Below are 27,609 nucleotides of genomic sequence, written 5' to 3'. Positions count from 1 at the left end.
ATTCTAATCAAAGCTAATGGAGAAAGCTATAAGGCAGAAGAAAATGAAGATTAAACTTGTATTTTAACCTTGGAAAAATGTATTTCAAGATTCTCTCTGTCATGATTTAATAATATGTATTCCTTTGTGTGTTCTAAATAAAATCATAAAGTCAAAAGGATATAGAAAGAATTTATAAAACATGAAAAAATTGATGGAGACAATTCTATTTAACAGTGAATGATGATAAATCAACAAATTATACAATGTTATTTTGTATTCCATCAGTGTAGGGAAACTAGCACTCTTTATTTGTTGAAATTGAATCCTTTTGGAAAAGTAATTTAGCAATGTTGAGCAAAAACAAAACCAAAGGAAAAAGACATTCATATTTAATCACTCCTTCTTTCTTATATTCAAATAGAGGCGATGAAGTAAATTACAGCATAATTTTTAATTAAAATATTGTATAATCACCACAATGATGAAACTTAAAATCTCTCAAGGGGTAAATAAATATCAAATAACTGAATTCCACATGGATGACATAAATAACACTGTTGTTAATTTAAACTATGTGAGTACAAAGTCTCTTCCCTGAGCTAGGGCTTTGCACGTGGACAAGACTTTCTGAGCTTGAAAGTCAAGCAGACATTTGGCCTGGAACCCCCGCCCCACCCCGAGGCGTGACGTTCTTTCTCCCAAACCAAGGGCCTGTGTTGAGGAATCGGTATTTGGGCCACACTGGGCGATGTTGGAGGGAGGACGGATGGATGTGACCGCTGACGGGGACAGAGGCGGGGACTGTGTCTGTTTTACTCGTTGTTAGATCCCCCAGCCCTGAGGATTGACTGCCAGAAAGTCTGTGCTCTGAAGTGTTATTGGGTATGTGGAGTAAAAGAGTAAAAACGAGCTCATATAGACGATAGTTAACCTGAAGAGAAAAGCTAGTGTGGATTCTTCATGTAGAACGAGAGGGACATGGCTTGGGTGTGATCCCTGGAAGAGAGCAGTGTTCGAGGCGAGTGTGAACAGGGGGAGCAGGGCCCTCGGATAGAGAGAGAGAGAGAGAGAGAGACAGAGAGATGATGAGCAGAGTGAGGAGGACACCGACCATAATCGGGTAGATTATGTTTTAGCAAATAGGTGCGCGGCACTTACATTCATTGTTGCTTTTACTCCGCAGAAGAACCCTACGAAGTAAAAGCTATAACTGTCTCCCTGTTACAGATGAGAAAATTGAAGTTTGGGGGAAGGGCGGGGAGTGAAGAGCGTTGTCGAAGCACCGCGTGGTGGGTGAGTCCCCGATAGTGGAGCCCACGCAGCGTCCGCCACAGGACGGGGTCAGGAAGTCCAAGGACTGGGACTTTAGAGGGAGACAGTGATTAACACCAGGGAGTCAGACTAAAAGCAGAATCATCCATCAGAATTAATATTTAATTCTTACGAAATTAACTGAAAACCTGGCCTGTTAGCAACATTCCAACAAAAAAGGTGTTGCTTAGGAAAATCTGCTCATGTCATAAACAGAGCTAGTTTTAAAAATAAAAGCAGTGTCTGTGAAATACACAGCCTGGGAGTCCGGGATGGGAACCCTGTGCTTACGTTAGTGCGGAAACTTACCCGAGCAGCTGGCGATTTGAAGCTGCCATTCGTTGGGTGTCTCCGGAGGCATTGAAGTAGGTGTTTCCAGTGCTTTATGCAGATGCGAACCACATCGCACAGCTGTTGCTGATGATGTGCCCGTCACAGTGAGAGTAAGGAGCACAGGCAGCTTAAATGTTCAGGAGCGGGAAGGACGTGTCCAAACTTTGACCCCCACACTCGCAAACCCCGCCCTGCCGGGAAATTCTTGTTCCTTCCGGATGAAACAAGCGCCATGGTGGGGACAGTGTCGGTGTGAGAAGAAACGGGTGAATCCGGCAGAGCCGAGTGAGACGGGTTCCTGCTCTGCCCCCTAACTATCTTGGGCTCGTCACAGAGCACCAGGTCTCTTCCTGCGATTTCATTATTTAGAGATCACAGCACGCTTTTACAGTTAATCTTCAAACTCCTGGGAGAATTAGCCTTGAGAAGCCTGTGGTAGATGCTTCTCCGGTTCTTATTCCACAATGAGAAGTATGAATAAATGTCTACGTTTCAAAATGGGAAAATGGAAAAGCAGGAAAGTGAACAGCTTTGTCTTTTTCACACAAATACCAATGTTTGGGCAGGGTTAATGTGTGTCTCCTTACTCTTCGTGCTGAGCTATTTCCACACGAGACACAGTCTATTAATTCAGAATTTAATTTTCAAAAAGATTTTATTTATTTTTAGAGAGAGGGGAAGGGAGGGAGAAAGGGAGGGAGAGAAACATCAATGTGTGGTTGCCTCTGGTGCGCCCCCTACTGGGGACCTGGTCCGAAACCCTGGCCTCTGCTGGGAATCCAACTGGCAACACTTTGGTTCAAGGTCGGCACTCAGTCCACTAGAGCCACACAGGCCAAGGTTATTATTTCAGACACTGCGCTCTGGCATCAAGCTGCATGCATTTCTCTGCGGCTGTGAACGAGCCATGCGGTGCTACAGGCTGCACTCTCCTCACTCGTGAAAAAGGGATGATGATAACACCCACGGCCAGAAGCGATTCTGAGGATCGACTGAGATGAGCCTGAGGGGGAACCGGAGCACTTCGAGCTCCTGGCACGGGCACAGCACACGGCTAAGGGCCACGTACCTGTAGCTACTGCTTGTGTCACCGTCATCAGGACCAAAGCCCACTGGTGTTACTGACAGTGTCAGTGGGATGAAACGACTTTTGCCAGATCCTTGGGTGTTGGGTTCAGGTGTGACTCATATACTAGAATCAATCTTTCCTCCGGGTCGTCACAGATAACTGAAGAAGTCACGAGGTAGGTGTCGACCCCGCTCTCTCCAAAGGCAGTGTCGTTTCCCTGACCAGCACATTTTAAGAATCGTGGTGGTTCCTCGCCTTTTCGTCAGTGGATTGCATGTGTGTCAAATAGATCTTTCCTTCTCTTCATCCTCCTCTAGAGTCCGGAGTCGAACACCTGGGCACGCTGTGCTACGCACACATGGGTTTCGTTGTTCCCACAGCAAGCCTGTCCTCTGTTTGAAAGCAGTGCCCTTGAACTTGCCATCAGCACCGGCTTTCTCCTCCTGGCCATTTTCTTCCTGTGGATCCTTTTGTCCTTTCCATCACATTTCACCAGCAGCCCATTTTCGTGCGGCGTGTCGTTATTTTTTCTGCCCTGTGTGCTGACCTCTCTTATGTAGCTCTGATTTTCACAGATGCCACTGTGACTTTTGGCCAGAGGGAAGAACTGTCAGACCCCAAACTGCAGGGCAGCGCGGGCTGGGGCGGGGTGGGGTGCACAAGCCTGGCTGCCGCCTGGTGGGCCTGGCTCAGAGAGCGGCCACCCACCCACCTGCTTGCCGGGGCGCAGGCCGGTAACTCGGGGACAACAGACAGCGGGGGCACCTAGCACCTGCTTACGAGACAGTGCCTGTTCATTGCTTTTATTGTCCCCATTCCTAGAGCAAAGCCCAAAGGAAGTTATTCATAAACACACTGGGGACCTTACTCACCAGGAAGCACTTGTTTAGTTCTGATAAAGCAGTGACATTAGCACCTCTTGTCACCTGGAAAACTCGCTGCAGAGGGACAGAAGAAAACAGCAGGTGGGAAGCTAGCACCCTCCCGCTCTGCTGCCCAATTTAACCACCGGTAGGCTGTTAGTGGTGTAGAAGATAAAACATAAATTTTAAAAAAACCACACTGAGAATTAAGGTACTTGGATTACAGAGGAAAACTTGGTTTTAAAATGAACCAATACCTATTTCCCAAATGCATTCCTTCTCTATTTAGGGAGTCAAGGGCTCTGGGAAAGAAATTCCAAGATTGTCAGCCAGAAAATAAGTTGGGAGTAAGAAAGGCGATAATCAAATAGAGAGTTTCCGTTGCCACTTACTCGAAGATTTCATAAAATGTTGTAATTCAGAGTAAAGAAAGAATAACAAGTCATTGTATTGGAAAGGTTTTTTTTTTTTTTCTTGTGATTTGCTCTTCTTGTCTTCGTAATTTGGACAAAGAGCCATAGATCTCCTGCATAAAAGTGGCAGAAGATTTATGGGCCCTACTGAGCTTCGCCAGAGCATGCCGTTTGAAACGCCCGGTACGGACAAAGGGAGAGATGCTCATCACCTGTGCGTTCCTCTTTTTCCTAGGTGCCTCCCATACTCCTCGATAAACAGTTCTCCGAATTCACTCCGGACATCACGCCGATCATTCTGGCAGCCCACACCAATNGGACAAAGAGCCATAGATCTCCTGCATAAAAGTGGCAGAAGATTTATGGGCCCTACTGAGTGTCGCCAGAGCATGCCGTTTGAAACGCCCGGTACGGACAAAGGGAGAGATGCTCATCACCTGTGCGTTCCTCTTTTTCCTAGGTGCCTCCCATACTCCTCGATAAACAGTTCTCCGAATTCACTCCGGACATCACGCCGATCATTCTGGCAGCCCACACCAATAATTACGAGATAATAAAACTGCTGGTTCAGAAAGGGGTCTCGGTGCCCAGACCCCACGAGGTCCGCTGTAACTGTGTGGAGTGCGTGTCCAGTTCCGACGTGGACAGCCTCCGCCACTCGCGTTCCAGGCTCAACATCTATAAGGCGCTGGCCAGCCCCTCCCTCATCGCGCTGTCCAGCGAGGACCCCTTCCTCACCGCCTTCCAGCTGAGCTGGGAGCTTCAGGAGCTGAGCAAGGTGGAGAATGAGTTCAAGTCCGAGTACGAGGAGCTGTCTCGGCAGTGCAAACAGTTTGCTAAAGACCTCCTGGATCAGACGAGGAGCTCCAGGGAGCTGGAGATCATTCTTAATTACCGAGATGACAATAGTCTCATAGAAGAGCAGAGCGGAAACGATCTGGCAAGACTCAAACTGGCCATTAAGTACCGCCAGAAAGAGGTGAGTGTCGCCACACTTCACCCGTGCTCCGGAGTGGCCATTAAGTACCGCCAGAAAGAGGTGAGTGTCGCCACACTTCACCCGTGCTCCGGAGTCGGGTGGGAGCATTTACTGTGTAGCTGGACGTGGGTGGTGTTGATTGCTTAATGTGTATTTATTTGTCAGATTGGTAGCTATGAAACGCACTGAAAAGTGGTAAGTAGTTTCGTTCTTGGTGATAGCTTTGGCATCTGTTAAAATGGATACTTTTACTTTGGCACAATGAAAGAAACGAATGGATTTTAGAATTTTCAGACTGAGCACTCTGGTTCTGTCCTTTATAAGTCGTGTTACGTTAGAGAGTCCCACGGTCTCTGAGCTTAGGTTTCCTCATCTGCCCAATGGACTTACTATTTATAATTAACGTTCGGCTCTGTATGTTCCTATGCATTAATGAACTGGACATAGCATTTGATTACACATGTATTTACACACATAAAAGATACCCCTCAAACTGTGTGTGCATCTGAGTATTTGCTTTTGCTACTATTTTTGTTCTTTCTAGGTAATTTGAGTTTTCCTCTGGCATCATTTCCTCTTGACTAGAATCTTTCGGCAACACATTTCTTAGCTTTCTTTTACCTGAAGATGTGTCTGGTTCACCTTTATCCTTGAAGAATGTTTTTGCTAAGTACAGAATTCTGGGTTGACAGTTCTTTTCTTTTTCAGCCTTTTAAGATATCATTCCACTCTCTTCTGGATTTTATAATTTCTATGAAAAGGCAGCAATAATTTTAATCATTTCCCTGTATTTAATATACCATTTTTTCTCAGACTACTTTTAAGATTTTTTCTTCATTCTTAGATTTTCAGAAATTTGACTATTTATGTGTCTTAACATTTGGTTTTCCTCATTTTTATCCTTTTTTGGGGTTTTCTAAGCTTGTTTTATTTATAAATTTATTTCTTCAACAATTTGGGAAAAATGTAGGCTATTATTTTTTCAAATATTTTTTCTGACTCATTCTTTTTCTCGCATTCTCCTGAGATTCCAGTTACACATCTTGTCCCACAGCATTTGAGGTTCTATTAGTTTATTTCAATTATGTCACTTCTTTCTCCAGATAGAATCATTTTTATTGATCTATCTTCAAGTTGACTCATACTTTCCTTTGCTATTTTCATTATCCTGTGAAGTTCATCCAGTAATTTTTTGCAATCAACACTCATTGAATACATCCTGTTCTTTCTCATAGTAATTTTTAAATTTAGATATTTTACTTCCAGTTCTAGATTTTCCGTTTGTTTTCCCTATAGTTTCTATTTCTGTGCCGAGACACCTAATGTTTTTACTTCTCATCCTCATCTGCTCCCCCGCCTTCCTGAGCACGGTAACACAGCGCCTGCAAGTCCTCGTCCAACCTGCAAGTCCTCCTCCGCTGCGTTCGCCATCTGAATCACCCGGCGCTCAGCCCTCACTGACCGCACTCTCTTCCGAGAAAGGCTCGCATATCTCTGGTTCTTTCTGTCGGAAGAGATTCTGCATTATGGCCTGCATACTGTAAAAGCGATGATGTGGAGACCCTAGATGGTTCTGATCATCTCAAGCTTTTTCCTTTGTTAAAGTTGAGGCCAGTTCACTTAAAACCTCAGTTCAGTCCACCCCCGGGCCCGCTCTGCAGGGCCGTCTGCCCTGCGACCTGGTTTCCCAATCTGCACGGAAGGCGGGAGCCCTGGCCTCTGGCCCCGCCCCCTGGGATTCTTCTGCGCTTCCGCCAGCTCTGGCGGCCCTAAATGCTGCCGCCTGCTTCTGCAGGCCGGCTATGTAGAGTCTTCAGAGTCCCTATCATGCTGCAGTAGAGATGGATGGATGGATTAGGGAGGCAGGTAGGTAAGGAGGCAGGTAGGTAGGTACATAGGTAGGTAGGTGAGCAGGTAAGCTTACTCTCCCGGTCTTTTTTCTCAGGTCTCTTCTCTCTTCCACAATCTGCCTATAAATTGTTTTCCCTTCTAAGAATCATATGATAGTTTTTTATTTTATATCAAGGTATAGTTGTTCTTTTCAAGAGATTTGATCTGTTTATGCATTGGCTGTGGCTGCCACGACAAAGTGCCATGGATCGTGTAAAAACATAAATCTGATCTTCCTCGATGCTGAAGGCTAGAACTCAGAGCAAAGTGTCAGCAAGATTGGTTTTGTTTTTTTTCTGAGACCAGTGTCCTCAGCTTGTAGACAACTGTTCCTTCCTCCTCCTTCGCCTGGTCTGCCCTCTATTCCTAAGTTAACTTTATTACCTCTTCCAAAACCCTTACCCACAAGCACAGTGACATTTGAGATACCAGGGGTGAGGACTTTAACACGCGAATCTTGAGAGAACACGGTTCAGCCCTAACAGCATCTAAGGCAGCGTGGAGCCACCCCACACACAAAGTCAGGCCATGACAATGAGAGACCTTGGACAGGGTCCCTCCGTCCCCTGAATTCTGAGTTAGTCTCAGCCTCCTCTTCCACGTATGGCCCGAGGGACCGTCACCAATAAAGTCAGGCTGGCCTGCGAGATGACAGACGTTCCCCCACCCCGTTCCTGGACACCAACAATATCTACAAGGTCAAGTGCAAGGCCAGTGTCTAAATTAAGTCCATATTGCTGCCTAAATGCAATCTGCCCTCAGTAGATGTCAGTATCACAGACAGGAGCCTCGGGTCCAATAACTGACTTCTGCCGAATGTGTCTTCACAGTATTGCTTGGGTCCGTCCGCCTCTGAACCAAAACATCCCCGTGTGCCGTTGCGCACTGTTGTGTATTCACAGCGCTCCCGCGGCTCTCGACTTCTCCGGATTGGGGCCCAAACCCTACTGTGCTCGTAAGCCCTCGCCACACTGTTTTATTAGTTGTGCACTCAGGTACCATTACGTGTTGTTTCATTTGGCTCTGCTGCCTCTCACCCCCACAACGAAATATAAACTACACCGAGACAGATCTTTTCGGTTCCTTGCAAAATTGGAGACTCTGAAACACGTGGAACTTGATGGATGGTTCAGCATATCTGTGAACTTAACCCCAACGAGCACGTGGCTTAGCTTTCCCAGCGGTCTCCTCTGACTGGTGTGGTGGTGTTGGAAAACAGCTCAAACGAAACACGAAAAGCACTAATGATTTTTAAAAGACTCCTAACCGCAGGTGTAGAAGCCCCTTTGAAAAGCATTCAGGAGCCTTGGTATTGGTGATGCTGCTTTATAGTTCAGGCTTAGGGGCAACACTTGAACTCTGAACTATTTTGGCATTGTTAATGTAGCATTAATGCGCCACCAGCAGTTAAAATGCAGACTGAAACGCTCTCAGGCTGTCAGGCAGCGCAGTGCGCTGCTCGAAAGCTGTTTTCTAGAGTCTTCTTCTGTCGGCATTCACCTTTTGTGGGACACCTCGGCGTAAACCGCCCTAAGTCTCCAGGTCGTGGCAATTCACTGATGACCAGTAGGTGCTACTGTCGATTGGAAAAATTGGGTCTGAACCTATTTCTCCCTCTTACCGCTCCCTGTAAAATGTTGGGACTATGCACCGTTGCCATGGAAATAAGCTGTTACCTTCCAGGCAGCCTGAGGGCTGATGTTGTACTTTTCCACCCTCACCCATGGGTCTGCACATCAAAGAGTTAACCAACAGCACGTGTGTGGATTTAAACATGTAGTCGTCCGGGCCATTTTACCGTTCTCCCTCACTGGATTCTTCTATATGAACCTCTTTTTAAAAAACCCCCACAAAACCACAAAGCCCAAGAGAAGCAGCTATGAAGAAAGTAAACTCACAGAGGACAGTTTAAAAATAAATGTTTCCAGCTTCCTAGTTTAAAAATACTCTGCTTGTTTAAACTTGTAATGATTAAAAATAGACTTCAGTGGAGAGATTATGTTTTTTTAAGATCTGTTTATCTGAGACTTTATGTCAAAAATATTTAAGAATCAAAGTTTACATTTCATCAGTAATTTCTTACAAGTCCTTGGAGTAAATCACTCCCCTTCCCTCCCGCGCACACAGTACTAGCCACCCTCTGAACGGTTATGGAGGTCCAGAGGTAAGCTTCGTCTCGAAAAAGAACAACTCAAACGCAAAGCCAGCGCTTGCTGCCTAAACTACCCTTACGAAAGTCTGGTACAGCAGTCCTTGCTCACGAAATGTTGGTGTAAAATAGATGTGAACATTTAAATGAATAGTCTTAAGCTTAATTGACGTGTTACTTTATGATTCACACTTTCATTTAAAATTTAGTTTTAATTTAAAAGTTAGGCTTTAATTTTTATTAGGCTTGACTAGGAATTTTTAGCAGGAAGAGGAGGTGGATCCCTGTACTTCTTCATCAAACACACTCACCGACGGAAAGGTTTTCCAGCTGCTTTTCTCCTACGCCGCGGAGCACCCAGGCTTCCACGAACTTGTTAGCTCCTCTGAACCTTGAGGTCAGGGTGGTGGTGACCCGGGTGTCGCTCGCTCTGAGAGACTCTGCAGGGTGTCTCAGCAACCACAGAGGGAGGGTCCTTTCTCCTGGGGGGAGAAATCGCACTCTACTCCAACGGCTTTTGTTCTCCGCTTTTGATCTGCAGTTGGAAGAGAAGAAAAGTTACGATGTTCCTCTTGGTCTTTAAAATACACATGAAAACAAGAGATTTAACTCTAGCAAAGCTCAGGTCCTCTGCCCAGTTTTTGATTAGGCGGTTCGTTCGTTTTTTATGTTGAGTTGTAGAAGTCCTGTATAAACTTTGGATATTAACCCCTTATGAGATACATCATTGGTGAATATGTTCTCCCATTCAATGGGTTGTCTTCATTTTGTAGAGGGTTTCTTTTTCTGTGCAAAAAAAATCTAGTTTGCGGTAGTCCCATTTATTTTCTATTTCTTTTGTTTGAGAAGATATATTAGGAAAAAATTACTAAATGTTTTCCTTTACTGCCTATGTTTTTCTAGGATTTTTTATGGTACCAAATCTCACATTTAAGTTTTTACCTCACTGTATATTCTTGCCTCCTCTGTCAACTACTAATTGACCATCCAGGTGTGGGTTTATTTCGGGACTCTTTATTCCATTCCACTGATCTACACGTCTCCAGTACCATGCTGTTTTGATTACTATGGCCTTATAGTGTAGTTTGATATCAGGTAACATGAGACTTCTAACTTTGTTCTTCTTTCTGAAGATTGCTGTGGCATTTTGGGACCTTCTCTTGTTTCATGTACATTTTTAAACTATTTTTTCTAGTTCTGTGAAACATACTAGTGGCATTTAGGAAAATTTTGGGGGGTGACATTGGTGAGTGAGATCACGTAGGTTTCAAGCATACGTTCCTGTGACACATGATCTGCATGTTGCACTGTGTGCCCACCACCCAGTCACGCCATCTCCCACGTGGCTGACCCCCTCCCCTTCTCTAGGTGACCTCCACGCTGTGGTCTGTGTCTGAGAGTTTAGGTTTCATATCCCACATGGGGGTGAAATCGTATGGTTCTTAACTTTTCCTGACTGACTCACTGGGGTCTACCCAGTACTTCTTATCCTGTTTTTATTTCATTCTTCAGCAGGAAGGGGCAGCTATTTTATAATCTTCATCTTTAAAGGCAGGTCCTTCTGGGTCTGGAGCCTATACCCTTCATATCACACAATGTCATTTTCTCTGTGAAACAGAAAATTTCTATATTCACTGGCTACTGTTCAACCTCAGGGAAAAAGAGTCACCTTGTCAGGGTCCTCGTAGGCCTGTGCATTGGCGCAGACGATATGCACGGTAGCCTGCAAATGACGTGCCTGTCCACTTCGGGAACACTGGGTGGCCCCACTCGGTTCCAGCTAAGATTCTAGGACAGAGCTGGACAGTCTGGAAGTTCAACGTGGACGAGCCCCTCCAGGTCTGCCCAGGGGGTGCCTGCCCGACCTTGGCACACTGAGAAGTGTTTTAGGAAAAGAGAGATAAGAATCACTCTTTTGCTTGTGTTCATTTATTTCTGCAAGCACCCACACATTTACCTACTCAGCAAACACATGGCATTTGCTCCCCTGTGAGTGCCAGGCGGCGTGAGGCACCGGGGGTCAGAGGAGGGGAGAGGGAGGGCCGTTCCTGCCCGGGTGTGATGGTATCAGGGGGAGAAGATGATGTCAGATCCACACTTGTATTGTATTAGCACGGTCTGGGAAGAGGGGTGTGAAGGAGAGTGTGGCCTGTGACCCCGTGAACCTGTCCAGATGTTCTAGGCAGAGGAATGCAGAGCGGGCTGCGAAGGGGGTGTGTTGAGGGGCCTGGGGGGCCTTTCAGAGAAGGAGGCATCCTGTGGGCAGTTCTGGGGTGGAAGCGACCAGGGTGCCTGGGTCACCGAGGGCAGGAGGGAAAGTGGGGTGAGAAGCTGGAGAGGGTTGAGCAGGATCAGAGCGGGCAGGTCCTCATTAAGAAAGCTCCATTTGTCCTGAAGTCTGCAAGGGGCTATTAAAAGGCTTCATGGGGAAGGGGTTAAGAACTAAAAATTGGTAGTCACAGAGTAGTCACAGTCTAGAAAGCACAGCGTGGGGGGTATAATCAATAATATTCCACTAACTGCCCGTGGTGCCAGGTGGGCCCTGGGGATATCGAGGGGGTCACTTTGTAAAGTGTGTCACTGTCTACCCGCTATGCTGTACACCTGAAACCAATACAAAGTAATATGGAAAGCAGGAGATTGCCGTGATTGAACGCGTGTTTTGAGAAGCTCTCTCTAGGTGCTGAGTTTGGAGGCGGGAAAATAACCGACACATTTTGGATGAGAAGTGAGAGCACCTTGGGCTGGAAGGACGACGATCGAGAGTGACAAAGGAAAGGGGCAGGAAGTCCCAACGCTCGGCGAACAGGGAGGACACACGGGACGCGCCCAAACGCTCCCCGAGGCAGAGGTGAAACCGAAGCAGGAGATGGGCCAATTCTTCCACAGCAGCCGCGCAGAAAGTGCATTTTCCTCCCTGCCTGGAGCGCGTCTCTTCCTTGAAGATGAGGCTGCCCCAGAACCCTCCGATCTACAAGGGGCTCCTCTGCTCGACCCCCGAGAGCTTGTGCTCTGTCTGGAAAGTTCAAGAAAAGCGAACCTGCTAAACAAAGCACCTAAATATATTTGCTTTGTTCTGTCTGGCTTCTCTTCCCCCCAAAGCACCGCATCTCATGCCCCATAAAATTGCTCTTCTTCCACAGCCCTGTGAGCTTGAGACATCCTCCCAGCTTCCTTTCGAAAACACCCAGGAAGTCTTAGAGGACATGCCGTGTCAACATTCCTTTCTTTTTGGAGGGACCGTCCTGTCCTTTAAGATTGTTAGTGCCCAGACGGGAGAAGCAGAGTCTCGCCATCGCAGGGACGCAGGGAATCAGGAGGAGGGAAGGAAAAAACCCGTCTGACCTTGAAGCCAGGACTGTGGCACTGAATGCTTAGCTTTTCGTGCCTCTAAATTTCAGAGCGTGGTTAAACTAGCATTCTTGAGTTTATGTCTTTCACTGTCTACATGAAGGCTTCCAGATGGCACAAAGTGGTGCTTGTCCTGATGCCAGCACCCAGAGCTTGTCATTTGTCATGGCTGAGTTGGGACCACAGCTGGACACTCTGACTTCATTCGGGGGTTCACGTCAGTCCTGAGCCCCCAGCTCTCACCCCGCTGACCCGAGCCGCACTGCATCTGATGGGACCTAACTCTGTTCCTGCTGTTGGCTAGAGACCCGTCTGACCCCCAGGGACCTCAGCTCCCTGGTTGTAGAGTGAAGAGGTGAGGCTGGATGTTCTTTGGAGCACCGCCCCCCTCTCCCCGTCTCCACCTTAATTTCTAAGAAAGGCAACTCTTTGGTGAGTCTGACACAGTGTCAGATCAAAGTGTGAATGTGGTGGTGTTTTTTTAATTCGCGTTTTTTGATTATGTGCATCACAAATGTTAGAAGAAAACATCATTTCTTTCTTTCTCCTGGAGGAATGAAAACAGATAAACAATAACCCCGGTATTTGGCATTTTAAGACCCTAAGCATCTGAGTGGGTTGCCAGCACGCAGGGCACAACCTTCGGCCTCCTCTCTCTCCCTCCAGCCCCTCGCTCGTGTCTTCCCTCACCTCTCCCAGGGCAGCCGGTGTCCCAGGTCTTCCTTTGGCAGGTCCTCTCCCCTGGGGACCCCCAGGTGGATGAGGCACCCCCAAGTCAAAGCCGAACAGCCCACCCACGCTCTTGAAGGGCATCTTATTGAGGAGGCGAGGAGTCCAATTTCCTGTGTGAAGTGTCACGTTCAGAGATGTCACGACCGATGGACTCAACCACCCGTGTTATTTACACTTTAAAGTAAAAGCTACTGACCCCAGGGCGCTGCTTCCAGATCGGGTCACAGGAGGAACCTACGGGAGCAGGTCTCATTGTCTAGACGGGGACACCTGCCTCCAAGGTACGTCCTCGAATGGAGGTGGTGTAACTGGACCTGCCATTCGGAAATCTGACAGACGCCCCCGCCCCCATCATTTCTCACAGCGTCATAAGGAGGGACTCGCAGGGGGTGACAGGACGCAGAACGAGCACTGAGTGGCCCTGGGGGGCGGGAGCGGAGGCAGACGTGTGGAAATCGTTAAACGTGATGGCCCGTTCCCTTGTCACCAGTAAAAGACAAGGGCAGACAGGGAAGTAGGCACAGTCACCTCTTTCTGGAACAGACATTTGATTTAACAGCCGCTGAAATGACAAAATTACTCTTCTCCACAGTCAGCACTCAGTGACCCTCTTAGAGATTTCTTTAGAGATTTCAAAAGGCATCTGTTAGTCTATAATCTGAAAAACCCGCGAGCTGCATTGTCGGCAGCTGTCCCCGGCCGCGTGAAGCCGGTGAAACCTGGTGGGCCCAGACTGCGGTGTCGAATGCCCGCCCGCTCTCCAAGGCTCGGCGCAAACAAAGAAGATGAGAAATGTGTCGCCAATAAACTTCAGATCGCTTACATCTCAAAATTAGATGGCAGAGTCTTTCGACTAGCTGACATCTGCGAAGATTGATTTCTCCGGTTTGGTCCCTTTTTGATATTAAGTTACGTGTATGACGCACGTCGAGTTGATCGGGCGGCACCACACTGGACCGAGGAAAGTAGCTTCTGCAGAAAGTAAATGGCAAGAGCAGTGAGCCGAGTGCTGAAGGCGAGACTCGTGGGAAGAAACACAGACAGTTACTCCGTTTGAATCTCGTGACAAACCACCAGTTTCTTTCCGAACCGTGTGTGTTACAACACGCAGGAGACGCACGTCTGGGACCGCAGGGAAATAATGAAAGCGAAAACTGAGTTTATCGACCCTGGAGTGGTCTGCTTATTCTGGTGTACGTGATCTTCAGAAAAAAATGAAAATGTTGCAGATGCTAGTCATCTTTAAGCTGGAGTCGCTATGCCCGTAACTAATTAATGAATTCAAATTGAGTGAATTCGAATTGATCAGATTGTCTCCGCAGCCAGCATTTGGGTTGGGCCTAGAATTACCGTGGTCGGCCCTCGAAGCTCTTAGAAGATGCTGCAAAAGAAGTTTTCTCCCTTGAAATACCTGTGACTGTGATCAGCCATTCACGACATATGCTGTGACAATAATTGGTGTAACACATCCTCGCTGCTTGTGAATTCGCACCAAAGGAGGTTTGGGGATTGAACGGCAGGAAGGGAACTTCCCATGGGAGAAGCACGCAGCTTTCAGCCAAAGGGCGGGTGGGGCCGTTTTAGCTCCGTCGGTTCCACACGGTGTTCTAGAACACTGACTTGAGAATTCTTTTATTCATAGGAGACGGTTTTATGGTTATTTTGTGAGGGGCGTTCTTAAATAAAATCTCAGTTCAATGGAGTATAAAATCGACCTTCGCTCGGTGTGAGAGAGAATGGCCACTTGCGTGTTTCAGAGCATTGGGCAGACCCCGTGTAGGCACGTCTCATTACCTTGATGTGAAAGTCGCGGTCTGTCTTTCTCTTCAAAACTCCTTTGCCTTTTCCCTTTACTTTGTCCCCGACTGTGGACTTTCCAAAGTCCAAAATATGTGGATATTTGCCCCTCCCCACCTGGCAGTCCCCACATGGAGACTCAGTGTGATGCTGTTGGTGGCGGGGCCTCTGGGAGGCTGGAGCCCTCGGGAATGGGGTCAGTGCCCCCGTGAGTAGAGACCCCTTCTGCCCTGGGGGCATTCAGGGAGCAGAGGTCTGTCTGAGTCAGAAACCGGGGCCTCGGGCCTGCGGGCATCTTCATCATGGACTTCGCAGCTTCTAGAATCACATGCTTACCTTGCAGATGAGAATAAGTTCAAGACCCACAAGGAAGGTTGGCGATTGGCTGATTGGGGATTAGTGCGAGGGACGTGCACTTCAGTAGCATGTTTGGGGCGACGCAGTCACCTGGTAGTTATCGTTCTAAGCTGTGTCTTTCTCTCCGATGTAAAAAGAATAATTACCACACCAAAGCTATAAAACTAATGTTACCACAGTAAAGGAACAGAAGTGGAGATATTTGTGAATGGCATTTTTGGGAGTGAGAGTAGTAACATGTTCTCTCAAACTCTGAGAAACACAAACAAGCAGCTTCTTTTAAAACTAAAACCAGTAACCAAATAAAAAGGTTTTGTGCATTGTGTATTTATTTGATTGTTTGCACGTTGCCCTTTAAACCACATCATAATCAATACTTAGTTTGTTGTGCCCCCAAGTCTCAGACGTGTTTTGGACAGGGGTTAGTATTTTATCTCAATATTTACACAAACCAGGAGAGTAGGAGTCTAATAACCCCACAAGAGTAGGGAGTCCGTATTAATTTGCAGCAAAATTAAATCGTCTTTGAGCAACACATTGGCCCTGCTCATTCGTGGAGAAGATCGTTTTCTTCCTCATTCTCAGGGCGAAGTGGGGACGCCGTGAGGCATCTTTGACTCCTTCCGTGAGAACATCTCACTGTCTGCACCTCTTTCCTTAGCTTTCGGCCGCCGGCTTAGACTCGGCTCTCCGCTGCTACGTAGCCACACGGAAACAGGCCCGGTGTTGAAGGTAGTAGCTGAAGTGTGTGTTTCTGATGCTGCCACTCCTATCTTATTTGTTCATTCTAAAAATACTTTCAAGAGTCTTCTCTGTACCAGCAACTGTGGAGAGTGGTGACTGGGGAGGCTCAGCGAGGCGGGGCCGCGTCGGGACCGGGCTGCTGGGGCTCGGGGCGTGTGCACGGAGGGAGAGGCAATAAGGTTGCGTTTTCTCGTTGCCGCACGTGCGAAGTTTGGCCTCCCTCAGTTGATCAGGAGTCCTGCGGTGATTACTGATTAGTTATAATGCTATTTTAAATATTAATTCTGGACTCTTACCAGACAAGGTTACCCTGTACTTCCTGCTTATTTGACATCTCCGCCGTGTAGCTGACAGATTCCTAGGATGTTTCCTATTCTCTTCCCGTCTGGGCCTTTGGGCAGCATCTGGTTGGCGATGTTTACACCAGAAGGCACTCTCGCCTCTTAGATGACGAGGGAATGATGTTCCAAATGCTCAGCTCGGGATTCTCAGTCTTTAAACACTTAGCGACTCGTTGAGGTCGAGGTTGCAGAGGAGACTCACCATGTTTCGCCCCCTCCTGCCCAGCGCTCCCCCCCCCCCGCCCCGGGCCACCGCCAGCGTCCTGGGGCAGGCCATCTCCTCCGGGGCGGGGCTGCAGTTGGGGGAGGACATTTCATGCTCAGCGGGGACTCATGACTTGTGCAGACGCGACAGAAGATGATTGTGGTGAGAATGAAATTGAGAGAATACGTCAATGCCAAGAAATTTTAATGTAAAGGTTTCCCCAACCCATCGCTACATGAGCTATTTTCAACACGCTGAGGAGGTAGAGGTCACTTGGTTGCCATTTGTTTATGTAGGGAAAGAAGAAGAAGTTTCTTTGCCACTGTTTGGACCTTGAGCTTTTTCATGTTCAGCTNTAGCGACTCGTTGAGGTCGAGGTTGCAGAGGAGAGTCACCATGTTTCGCCCCCTCCTGCCCAGCGCTCCCCCCCCCCCGCCCCGGGCCACCGCCAGCGTCCTGGGGCAGGCCATCTCCTCCGGGGCGGGGCTGCAGTTGGGGGAGGACATTTCATGCTCGGCGGGGACTCATGACTTGTGCAGACGCGACAGAAGATGATTGTGGTGAGAATGAAATTGAGAGAATACGTCAATGCCAAGAAATTTTAATGTAAAGGTTTCCCCAACCCATCGCTACATGAGCTATTTTCAACACGCTGAGGAGGTAGAGGTCACTTGGTTGCCATTTGTTTATGTAGGGAAAGAAGAAGAAGTTTCTTTGCCACTGTTTGGACCTTGAGCTTTTTCATGTTCAGCTAACTTGATAAATGCAGTGCGGTGCTGGAAGTCAGGACTTCCCGTGAGCCTTACTGGTATCGAATTCTGGGACTAGAGATGAAAACACCTCCTTCTGGAACTCCTATCGTGACTGCTGAGTTACTTTGGGGCTGGAAGCCAGGTACCCACAGCAGTGCCCAGCATATTATGGTCTGGCTGAATTTAGTAACAGATAAAGTTCACACTGTCTTCGGCTTTCAGCAGTGTTTGGGGTAAGGTAGAATTATCCTGACTGGAACAGAAGTAAATATTTTGACTCTATCCCTCATACGGGGGATGTACCAGAAGCCGCATTGTGAATGGAGGCGGTTAAACAGTTACTCAGAGTTGGCCGTGGTGTGTCCGGGTGACATGAAGCAGGTGGGTCCTGTTCCCTCTCAGGTGGGCTTTCCACGCGAGGGGAGAGTTCAGCCAGTGTCTTGAGTCTTTGTGAACATCCTCTGCTCGCTGCTTTCATTCGTCTCCACTGAGAGTCTAGGCCCTAAAGAAAGGCCTTCTGTATAATGACCGTGATCTTTGTCATGCTAAGATTGTGGCTTTGTTTACGGTCAAGCCTAGCAGCCTGCTGTCCGAACCAAAACGCGGAAACCCTGCTGGGAGGTGGAGAGCAGGACGAGGGCTTGCCCTCCTGCCGTGGGGAGCACCCCCGGGAAGGTCCTTCACGTCTGGCCCTGAACCTCTGTCCTTCACCAACTCTCATCACATCTTCATGTCTTAAATGCACGTGAAAGAGTACGGCGAATCCAGTTAGCCGTGATTTCGTGTGAATCGTTTCCATCTCGTCAGCAGCCCTTCCCAGTGAAATGCAAGCAGCTCTGGTCCAGGTTCTGCCGTGGAGGAAGCAGGTACGCGGCCTCGATGCCGGGGAGCTGGAGGCCTGCGTTGCTGGTTTCTGGGCCCCGGACCGCCTGGGTCATGCTGCGGTAGATTTGGTGCCTTGGGGTGGGCGTGGAGAGGGACGGGGCAAGAATGGGTACTGGTGCTGGCCTAGAAAACTAGTGGGAATTGAACTCTGAGAATGTTCGAATACTAGGCTTATTGTAGAATCGTCCTTGGGCTTTGTAATCAGATTATACATGCATAACCAAGTCCTGAACATTATGTTCACATCCCTGATATTTAAAGATATGTGATGAAACAATTTTTGAGACAATCCCTAATCTCCAAACAGATTGTATTACAGAAATTTATAAATGGATAAAATGCAGTTTGGGTGTCTTGGAACAGAGTGACGCCCAAGTATTGAGAATTCAAGCCAAAACATGTAAGTTGCTGTAGTTGATCAGCCTGTGTTGTCTGGAATATTCCACCTGCTCACAGCGGCATAGAGAACAAAACTTTGAGTCTGCTTTTAAACTGTTTCAGTTTGATATGAGTAGTGAATGATATTTATCCTCTGTGTAGAGAGCAAAAGTGATTTTTTAAAAGGTGAGCATTTTATACGTATGTGCTTTAACATCAGCATTTTCTTGGGTGGGTCCTACACTGGCATTTTCTTCCCGGTTTTGGACATCATCAGTAGTTTTATCAAGGAAACAAGTTTCTGGAGATCGACGTGTCATTTCTTGCATCTTCCATCGACTCGCACGTCTCTGATTGCACAGAAGAACAAGCTGGAGGGAGGGATGCTTCACCCTCTTCCTTGAGAGCAGTCTCGCGAGGATCAGAGGGCACTCCACGCCGTATCTGCCTCTTCCCTTGTCCCCTTTCTCGGATTCCAGCGGAATTGGACTGCGTTTCCCTGAACTGCTTCCCCTTTGAGATGCTCCGCCTCAGTGCTCCTTGTGTGGCGATGTATTGTCCAAGACCAACTTGGCCTTGAATAGTTTCTGAGCACTGACAGCAAGTCTGGGCCGAGACAGGGTTCTCCACCTCCACTCAGACAACACCGCGGGGGGCGCGGGACCGCCGGGCTGCTTCACGTGGCAATAAGACATCGATTGTCCACCCGCAAACGTCTGTGTTTCAGACATGCAGCTCCTGAGTATTTGATCAGGGGCACTGACCTCTTTCCCTCGGACTGTCAAATTTAAAAAAGGACACCAGCGAACACAACAAGAGCCATCAGTGAATGAAAAACAATTGTATCTATGTTTTGTCAGGTCAGCAAAAAATATATTTTCGTTGTGCCACAGAATTTAGTAATTAGTTTATGTGCCATGAGATGGGAGAGGTGGAAAATCACTGCGTTAGGAAGAAACAGAAGCAGCTAATTTTGTCATTTCTGGAAATAAGGACAAGGATGTAAAGAGTCCTTCTCGTCGCTGACGTTAACGGCTTCAACAGGGGCTTTTCTGCGGCGCTTGCAGCAGTGATTAGTTCCTGATTAAACAGGCCCCTAGCCTTGAGCTCGGCCAACCGTTAATTCGACTGCGTGGACACCCATCGACACACCGGTGCTGGACCCTGCGGAAGGCAGACAGACCCTTGCACTGTAGCTCGTAATTGAAATGTGGGAGAAAAGGGGAGTCAGCGTAATTATAAGGTGTGTTCAGAGGACACCGCCCATATTGAGAAAAAGAACAGGAGGCCTGAGCGTGTGCTCAGCAGCATCAGAGGCTGAGCCGGAGGGCCTGGAGGGATTGACTTTCTACCAGAAGATAAGAGGCAGATGATCTCAGGCAAAGTTGTCTTCAAATGCAAACTGACAACAGCAGCCGGGGTCAGAGCCTCCTGCCATGTGTGGGATCCTGAAGGGCAGCTCTGCTGGCTGGGAAAGGAAGGGCCTGGGGAGGGGTCTCAGGGCCTTGGAGGTCTCGCCCAGCACCTGGGCCTTCGCCTAGGGACTGGGAAGCATCGACACAGACTTCCAAAGCGGAAAGAGACACGGTTAGATTTGCATCCGGCAAGGCCCAGCCTCTCAGCTTGTGGTGCCCGGGGTGGGGGTCGGGTGGGGGGAGCAAGGCTCAGGGGCTAGTGGCTGGGGTAGAAAGGAGACCTGCTTTCTGGGCTTAGCCCTGCAACGATGACTCCTGATGGGATGGCAGGGTCTCGGGCCAGTCTGAACCGAGAAGGGTCTGGCCACGAAATAAAGAGACGAGCACAAGATGAGGAGTCCCGCGTGGTCACACGGGCCACAGGTCGAGGCAAAGAAGTCATCCCGAATGTGCTTATGATACCAGCCAGTTTGGGACGTTTTGTGGAGGCACAGTGGGCACACCATAAACTGGACGAATTTACAGTGAATGCATGGGTCGCTTCCCACCAGGACGAATGGAGTGTGTGGATCTCTCGCCCCCACAGCTTCCTCTGCCCTGTGATAATCTCTCTTGGCACATTGCCGCTCCCTTGGCCCCCGATGCCCTGCCTGCTGTCACCTGGGTCGCTTTGCAGTTTCTGGAGTTCGTACAAATGGAACTACCCAGCAGGTGCTCTTTCTCCTGTGCCTGCCTCGCTCATAGTTACTTTGCAAACGCACCGTGTGTGTCCGTGCGTCACCCCTTCTTTATTGCCGAGTAACCTCTCACGGTGCGGACACACCACATTTTGTTTCTCCGTTTGCTGTTCATCCGACGTTTGAATTGTCCTTGTCTTCGGCTGTCGGCTCCAACCTACGATGGCCTTTATGTGAGAGTCTTTGAAGAGACATATGCCTTGTTTTCTCTTTTTCTGTATTATTATTGATTAATTACTGTACCATTTTCCATACAAATAACTTTCATAAGTGCCTGGGATCAAAATGAGCCCATTTTATGGTGAGTATAGGTTTAACTTTTTTTAAAACCCCCCTGAAAACTGTTTACAAAGAGATTGGCCATTGATGTCTCGATGGGCAATGGGTGAGAGCTCAGTTTCTCTAAATTCCCACCAACACGTGTCACCCTCTGTTTATTCGAGCTGTTCTCGTGGGTGTGTGGTGGCACCTGCTTGTGGTTTTCACCTGCACATCCTCAGTGACAAGGGACACTGAGCGTCTTTCATGTGCTTGCTCAGCACGGATGTCTGTTCAAACCTTCAGTCCATTTCTAAAAATCTGAGTCGTTTTCTTGTTCTTGTGTTTGGATGGTTGACGTACACGTGGTCGGAGGGAATTAGGGTCAAGAAACAGAGGTTTTTGGACGCCAAGGACTCTCGTTTTTTGTATCTGTGTGACTTTCAAGTGATCATTTTCTGATAGAAAAAACCATCGGCTGATAATGTAAACTCAGTGATGCAGTCAAACCAGGCAAACCCCTAGGTAGTCACAGTTCCTCTTAGGTTGGAGCTTCCTGTCACCTACCGCAGCCCAGGTGCCCTTCCTCAGGTCAGCGCCTGCGTCTCCCCGAGCCCTTTGAGTTCTTCCCTCAGGGTTTAGCCTGCAGCCTGATCGAGGTTTCATACCTCTCATTGTTTCCAGCCCCTCAGACTTCATTTTTTAAATTCCATCACATGGAAGCTGTAGTTTCACTGGGTAACAGTCATGTAGATTCTTGATGCCTTGCTTGCCTCAGCAGCTGAATAATTTATGTCAGTTCAAATATACCCTTTTCCAGAAAGCCCTTAGGAAAAAGATTTAATCACAGTAGCAGACTGGTATGGGAGAAGGTCTTATGTATAGGACCTTCTCTTCTCAGAAAATCTTAAATGTGCATCATGTATTGTCAGTTCTCGTGAGAAAATAAGGAAATAAAAAAATAGAATAGAGAGAGGGAGGGAAATTAAACATGGAATGGAAGGCAGGGCTTTAGAAAAGTATTTGTGGGCTTGAAATACATTTACTGCATTTGAAATAGTGATGTTTATGAAAACTATAGAACCCAAACCTGTACCCAGGGGAGCTGCCAGAACAGGAGTGATTGTCCATGCCACGGTTTGAATTATGTGCCCCCCAAAACGAACCCTTAAGCTCCTCACCCCAGAAACTCAGAATTCTACCACATTTGGAAACAGGGTCATGGGTCACACAGATCAAAATAGTTCAGCTGAGGTCACCCTGGAGCGGGACAGGCTCCTGATCCAGTGAGACCCTTGTCCTTGCTGGATGAGAGAAGGTCGTGCAATGGGAGCCGTGTGGTGAGAGTGTGAGTGACAGCAGAGACAGAGGAGAAATGACGCAGCTGTGAGCCAAGTGGCATCTGGCCAGACGTTCGCACGGGTTGGGGGCTCAATCCAGGGTCTGGGGGGGAGCATGACGCTGCCCACTCCTTGATTTTGGACTGGAAGCCTCTATAACTGCGAGGTAATAAGGAGACGCAAAATCTCTGCCGTTTTCCACTGCCCGTTTCGCAGCACTAGGTACGGAGGCCCTGGGACACCAACACGACCAGCCTCTGTCTTTCCAGGGAACCTCAGGGGCCAAATGGAGGTGCAGCTCCTACACTAAGCTCTTCCCCGCGCACAGGACAGCAGTGCCTGGGGCTCGGGGACGGCAGTGGCCCTCTGCTGCCGCTGCCCGGGCTGCAGGCTCCTTCTGCTGGGGATTCCCGTCCACGAACCAGGTCCGGCTTCTCTCGCACAGGCCCCGGTGTGCCCGGCCTGGTCCTTGTTTGTAAGGCATTTCCCCCCAGGCTTGGTCGTGAGCTGGCCTTCCACACTGAGGTGCGCTTTAGCTCAGGGAGCCGTCCTAAGGGAAGACCCAGCTGGACCCGAACAAGCGACCCTGAACTTGTGGCAAGCAGAAATCCTGCCACTGATGAGCAGAGAGGAAGTGACACATCCTTGCTTCTGAAGAACATCATGTAGGTCACTTTAAAGAGAGAGAGGTGTCTTAATATGTCAAGGCTGTGGGTTCGATCCCTGGTCAGGGCACATCCAAGTGTTAACCAATGAATAAATGCATCAGTAAGTGAAACAACAAATCTCTCTCTCTCTCTCTCTCTCTCTCATCAATAAAGAGAGAGAAAGAGGGAAGCCCATTCTTTGGTAATCCTGCGAGACACTGGAGCAAGGTGGAGGGAGCGAAGGCCCAGCTGCAGGGACAGTTCGGTGAGCGAGGAGGGAAAGGAATCCAACCAGCACTGCGGGACAGTCCCTTCTCACAGGTCCTTCCCGTCTCCCTCTCCTCCACTCACAGCGGGTGACGGCTCGCAGGGGGCAAGTGCCCGGAACCCTTTCGGCTCTGCCAGTGCTCCCGTGTCCGGTGCTCCCCTCTGCTGCCTGCATTTCGGGGCAGGAGACGGTGTGGGCTCGGCTCTTCCCCAAACACGGGGCGTTTCTCACTCCGTCCTCCACTGGTTAATTTTGTCCCAACCTCGTTACACAGATGAGGAACAACCGAGTACTGGTGTTTTAGCCTCGGAGATGTGTGAGCCCAGCATCCGAGGGGCTGCTGTGAGGGAAGTGGGGAGTTAGGGAGCGTGAGAGAGGATGGTCGGCTCCTGAGCCTAAACGCTGACTGCTCCGTGCCATCGGCGTGCCCGGGACAGACATCTTCCCTTCGATCACACCCTTCAATCACCTGTGTGCAAGTCAGCCGGGCGGAGGCAAGACTCTGCCGGTGGCATCGGCTGCTGATTCGGAAACGAACGTACGAAGCAGACCCTGTTTTACGGGGTCTTGTACAGTTTAATGTCCCCAGAAATAAGTGGTCTTGACATTCCGGGAAGAGCAACTGCATTCTTCCACCTTGTAGGAGAAAGCAGTCTTCGCTCCCGTCGGGTCTCTGTTCTCTCCCGGGTCTTTGTCCCAATGGAAGGCGGCCCAGCAGAGCTTAGCCCTCCAGACCAGGAGGCTCTGGGTGGGAGTGGGCACCCCTTCTGAACACGCCCCTCCCAGCACCAAAAGCGTTGGCGGCTCTTCAAGGGAGCCAGCCCACTGTGGGGGCAGCGGGGTCACGATGAAGACCAGGCCTTCTGCAGTTTTCCACCCACCGTCCTCACCTCTGTTCCCTGACAGCCAGCAGTGAAATGGTGGCACCTTGAAACCGTGTAACGTTCTGCTTTCACATGCGTCTTCCTTTTTAAGGAGGCCTCTAGGGGGTCACCTAGAAATGATTGGCAGCTTTTTTCCTGTTTTTATCCTGATCGTTTAAATAGTTCTTCACAGGCGCCTCGAAGAGGAACACTGGTGAGTGGATGTGGAATTTCTACCAGCTGCTGCCCTTTGTGATTTTCAGAGTATTCGCAGCATCGATCGACTTCTTCCTTCCCGCTACCTAATCTGGGTTTTGCTCGTTTGCCAAGTTCAAGGGTTTAATGTAGGCAATGTTGCTTTTTCACCGCCCACCTTATTTCCTTTCCCTTTGTGTTTTCCACTTCCCATTACTGCCCACTCATCATTCCCGCTCGGTTGCCAAACCGATTTTGAATCCAGGCCCAGAAGTGATTTAAGAAGTTGGATCCTGCCCCCGCCTCACCGGCACTGCCAGATGGAATTTGTCATCGTCCCTTCTGGGTTGGTAGACATCGGAAGAGTGATTAGTGCCCCAGTGGGACACGCCTTGAACTCCAGTCTGCAGATCGGAATGTGACATACGTGTCCAGGGACAATAGTCAGGGGGCGTGATGACTGGATAGTAGATCCTTTGAACTTGGGGCCAGGGGTGTCGTGGGTCAGTATAGTCCGTGGAAGACGGAACCTGAAGGGCACCAGCCAGTCTTCGTGACCGACCTCCAGCTTTTCAGCCGATATGTTCTCAGATATGGTTACATCTTAATTACTTTTGAATCTTTTAACAAGGCTGATGAAAACTTAATTAGTTCACTCTTTATTTTATTGCTCTTCCCTTAGCTTGAAGGATTATCTTTTGCATGCACATTTCTTACAGAAGTCTTTGAAAATTAATCCCCAACGTTGTGACACTATTTTAACTGAACTTAGGTTACATAATCCGTGAATATTTATAAGATGCCATGGTTAGAATACTCTGTAATATGCTGAAAGGGAGAAGTATTATATGTTGCGTGTGAAACTGTGATTGTGCGGGGGTGTATGTGGACACATGAGTGTGCCCACACATCCGTGTCAGAGCGAGTAGATCTGTGGATGCCGTAACGGTGACACCCAGAGTTGACCGAACGCGTGACCAGGTTACTGCGAACGGCAGCCTTCCCACGCGGCTCTGACCTCCTCTTCCTTTTCCCCGTTTAGTTCGTGGCCCAGCCCAACTGCCAGCAGCTGCTGGCGTCCCGCTGGTACGACGAGTTCCCCGGGTGGAGGCGGAGACACTGGGCCGTGAAGATGGTGACCTGTTTCATCATAGGCCTGCTCTTCCCCGTCTTCTCCGTGTGCTACCTGATCGCTCCGAAGAGCCCTCTCGGACTGTTCATCCGAAAGCCATTCATCAAGTTCATCTGCCACACAGCGTCCTATCTGACGTTTTTGTTTCTGCTGTTGCTGGCCTCCCAGCACATCGACAGGTCAGACTTGAACCGGCAAGGGCCGCCACCAACCGTCGTCGAGTGGATGATATTACCGTGGGTCCTGGGTAAATGTGCTCCCTAGAACATATAAGCGCGTGATACTGCGTGAAACCGCGTGGCTCAGTGCAGAACACGCCTCGGCGGGCGGGGCGCGGGGCGTCTCCAGCAGCTCCCTCCGCCCGCGCTCCTAGGCCGAGGCCCCAACGCAAAATAATTCTTCCCCAGCTGGGTGGGCCTGCGCCTGCGTGCAGTCTGGGAAAGGGGACCTGAGGTGTTACAGTCCCAGAGTTGAATGGCTTCCCATCCCACGAATCCTTCTCCGGGTGTTTGTGTGTATGCTTATCTTTTCAAGGCGTTCAGCGTGGGCCACGGGCCCTGTAGGAGGAACCATTCCCATTTTCTAATAGATACACCTTCTGGAAGATAAGTAGGAACGCCTCAGCAGAATTAGTCATTCTGGACATCAAGTAACAGTGAACATTCTTTAACACGCATCTCTGTGTCCTTTGAATTACACAGTAAGTCCGAATACCAGGCCATGGAACAGTAGAGCCTCCTTCCGTTTCTGTGTCTGTGCGTAGACTGCCGGGGAGCTGTCTTTGTCAGTGGAGAGAAAATTGGTCATTTAAAAAAAAGTAAATTAGTTCAGTTTAATTTTAAAGGAGGGACTGAGAAGGAGGATTAAAGAGGATGGGGTAGCGGCGACTCAAGCTTTTCCTGAACGTGTCATGGACACAAAAGGGTGCTCTGGCTGCATGACGGTGCTCATAGCCTGTTCCATTTCCTCCCCCCTCCTGCCTGGTGGAGTCGGTGGTCCCCCCTGTACACACCAAGATTCACAACAGCAGGACTGAACACCTTGCAGACAAGAGCATGGCTTATACGTGTGTCCCCCCCGCCCCGCCCGTTTTACTGTGCCCACACATCCGTGTCAGAGCGAGTAGGTCTGTGAATGCCGTAACGGGGACACCCGGCGTTGACCGAACGCGTGACCAGGTTACTGCGAACCACAGCCTTCCCACGCGGCTCTGACCTCCTCTTCTTTTTCCCCCGTTTAGTTCGTGGCCCAGCGAACTTCAGTGTTCGAGACATTGAAGCTCAGGGCGCGGGCTTCTCCCAAGGCTTCTTGTACCGACTTCGATCCTCAGCTGATGCCACACCCACGCGCTTCTTGTGGTGGAAAGAAATATTTTTTTTCTCTTCCTCCTAAATGTGCTGTTCCTCTGTATTCAGAGGATGCTTTTGGGGCCTGTGACACTGGGATTTATGAGAAATGATTACTTTTAGACCTCCCATCCATTTATCCTGGAAAAACTTACTTGTTTTCTGTGCTCATATTATGAGTTCTCACTCTTTCTGAGTAGGTAAGTTTTCTTTCTTTACGACCTGTCCTCTCAGATCAAACCCTTTATCTCCTGAAGAAGCATGGTGTTCCTTGGGAGTTTGTTTTTTATGCGCTTCTCTGTGTTTCAACAGTAAGAACTTATTCAGCCTTACAGATCCAAATATCTTGCTTCTGTGTTATTTTTAATATCTTCCCCGCTGAAGTTCAACATCTCGTTGAGTATTTAAGTTGGAGTCTATTGAGTTTTATGTCCTCAGATCCGTAACGGCTTTTATATCCTTCCACTGTCGTCGATAACTTGTACTCAGCTCCAACGGAACTTTTTGTTTACGTTTTTCAATTAAAAAACACATTTCCTATTACAGTTGACATTCAATATTATTTTATACTCATTTTAGGTGTACAGCACAGGGAATATAGTCAATACTATTGCAAACCTTTTTGAATTATTTTTCTCTCAGACTTTCTTATACAGGGTGGGGTAGAAGTAGGTTTACAGTTGTAAACTGTAAAGTTTGAAATACAGAGTTTATTCTTGTATTACTATTGATTAATTATTGTATTTTTCTGACTTCCTTTTTAAAAATTATATTTTATTGATTATACTATTTCAGTTGTCCCAATTTTTCCTCCTTTGCTCCCCTCCAGCCAGCACCCCCTACTCCCTCAGGCCACCCCCCCACACTGTTCATGTCC

At 48.5% G+C, this 27,609-nt stretch overlaps 1 protein-coding gene across 2 annotated transcripts in view; it reads left to right on the top strand.

Annotated features, from left to right (window-relative positions):
• The window catches only part of TRPC4 (transient receptor potential cation channel subfamily C member 4), a 107,499-nt gene that overhangs the window by 39,414 nt on the left and 40,476 nt on the right, over window positions 1-27,609 (top strand). The window contains exons 3-4 of one of the 2 annotated variants that reach the window (XM_037057686.1): window positions 4,432-4,950; window positions 25,297-25,633. In XM_037057686.1, the coding sequence (XP_036913581.1) occupies window positions 4,432-4,950; window positions 25,297-25,633 (856 nt within the window). Of the gene's footprint in view, window positions 1-4,431; window positions 4,951-25,296; window positions 25,634-27,609 lie in introns of those variants that run through there. The other variant, XM_037057685.1, reaches the window with a different exon arrangement.

Source organism: Sturnira hondurensis, unplaced genomic scaffold (assembly GCF_014824575.4).
Source record: "Sturnira hondurensis isolate 20B ecotype Veracruz unplaced genomic scaffold, ASM1482457v3 Scaffold0009719, whole genome shotgun sequence".
Lineage (NCBI taxonomy): Eukaryota > Metazoa > Chordata > Mammalia > Chiroptera > Phyllostomidae > Sturnira > Sturnira hondurensis.
This window is presented reverse-complemented; position numbering and strand designations above follow the sequence as displayed.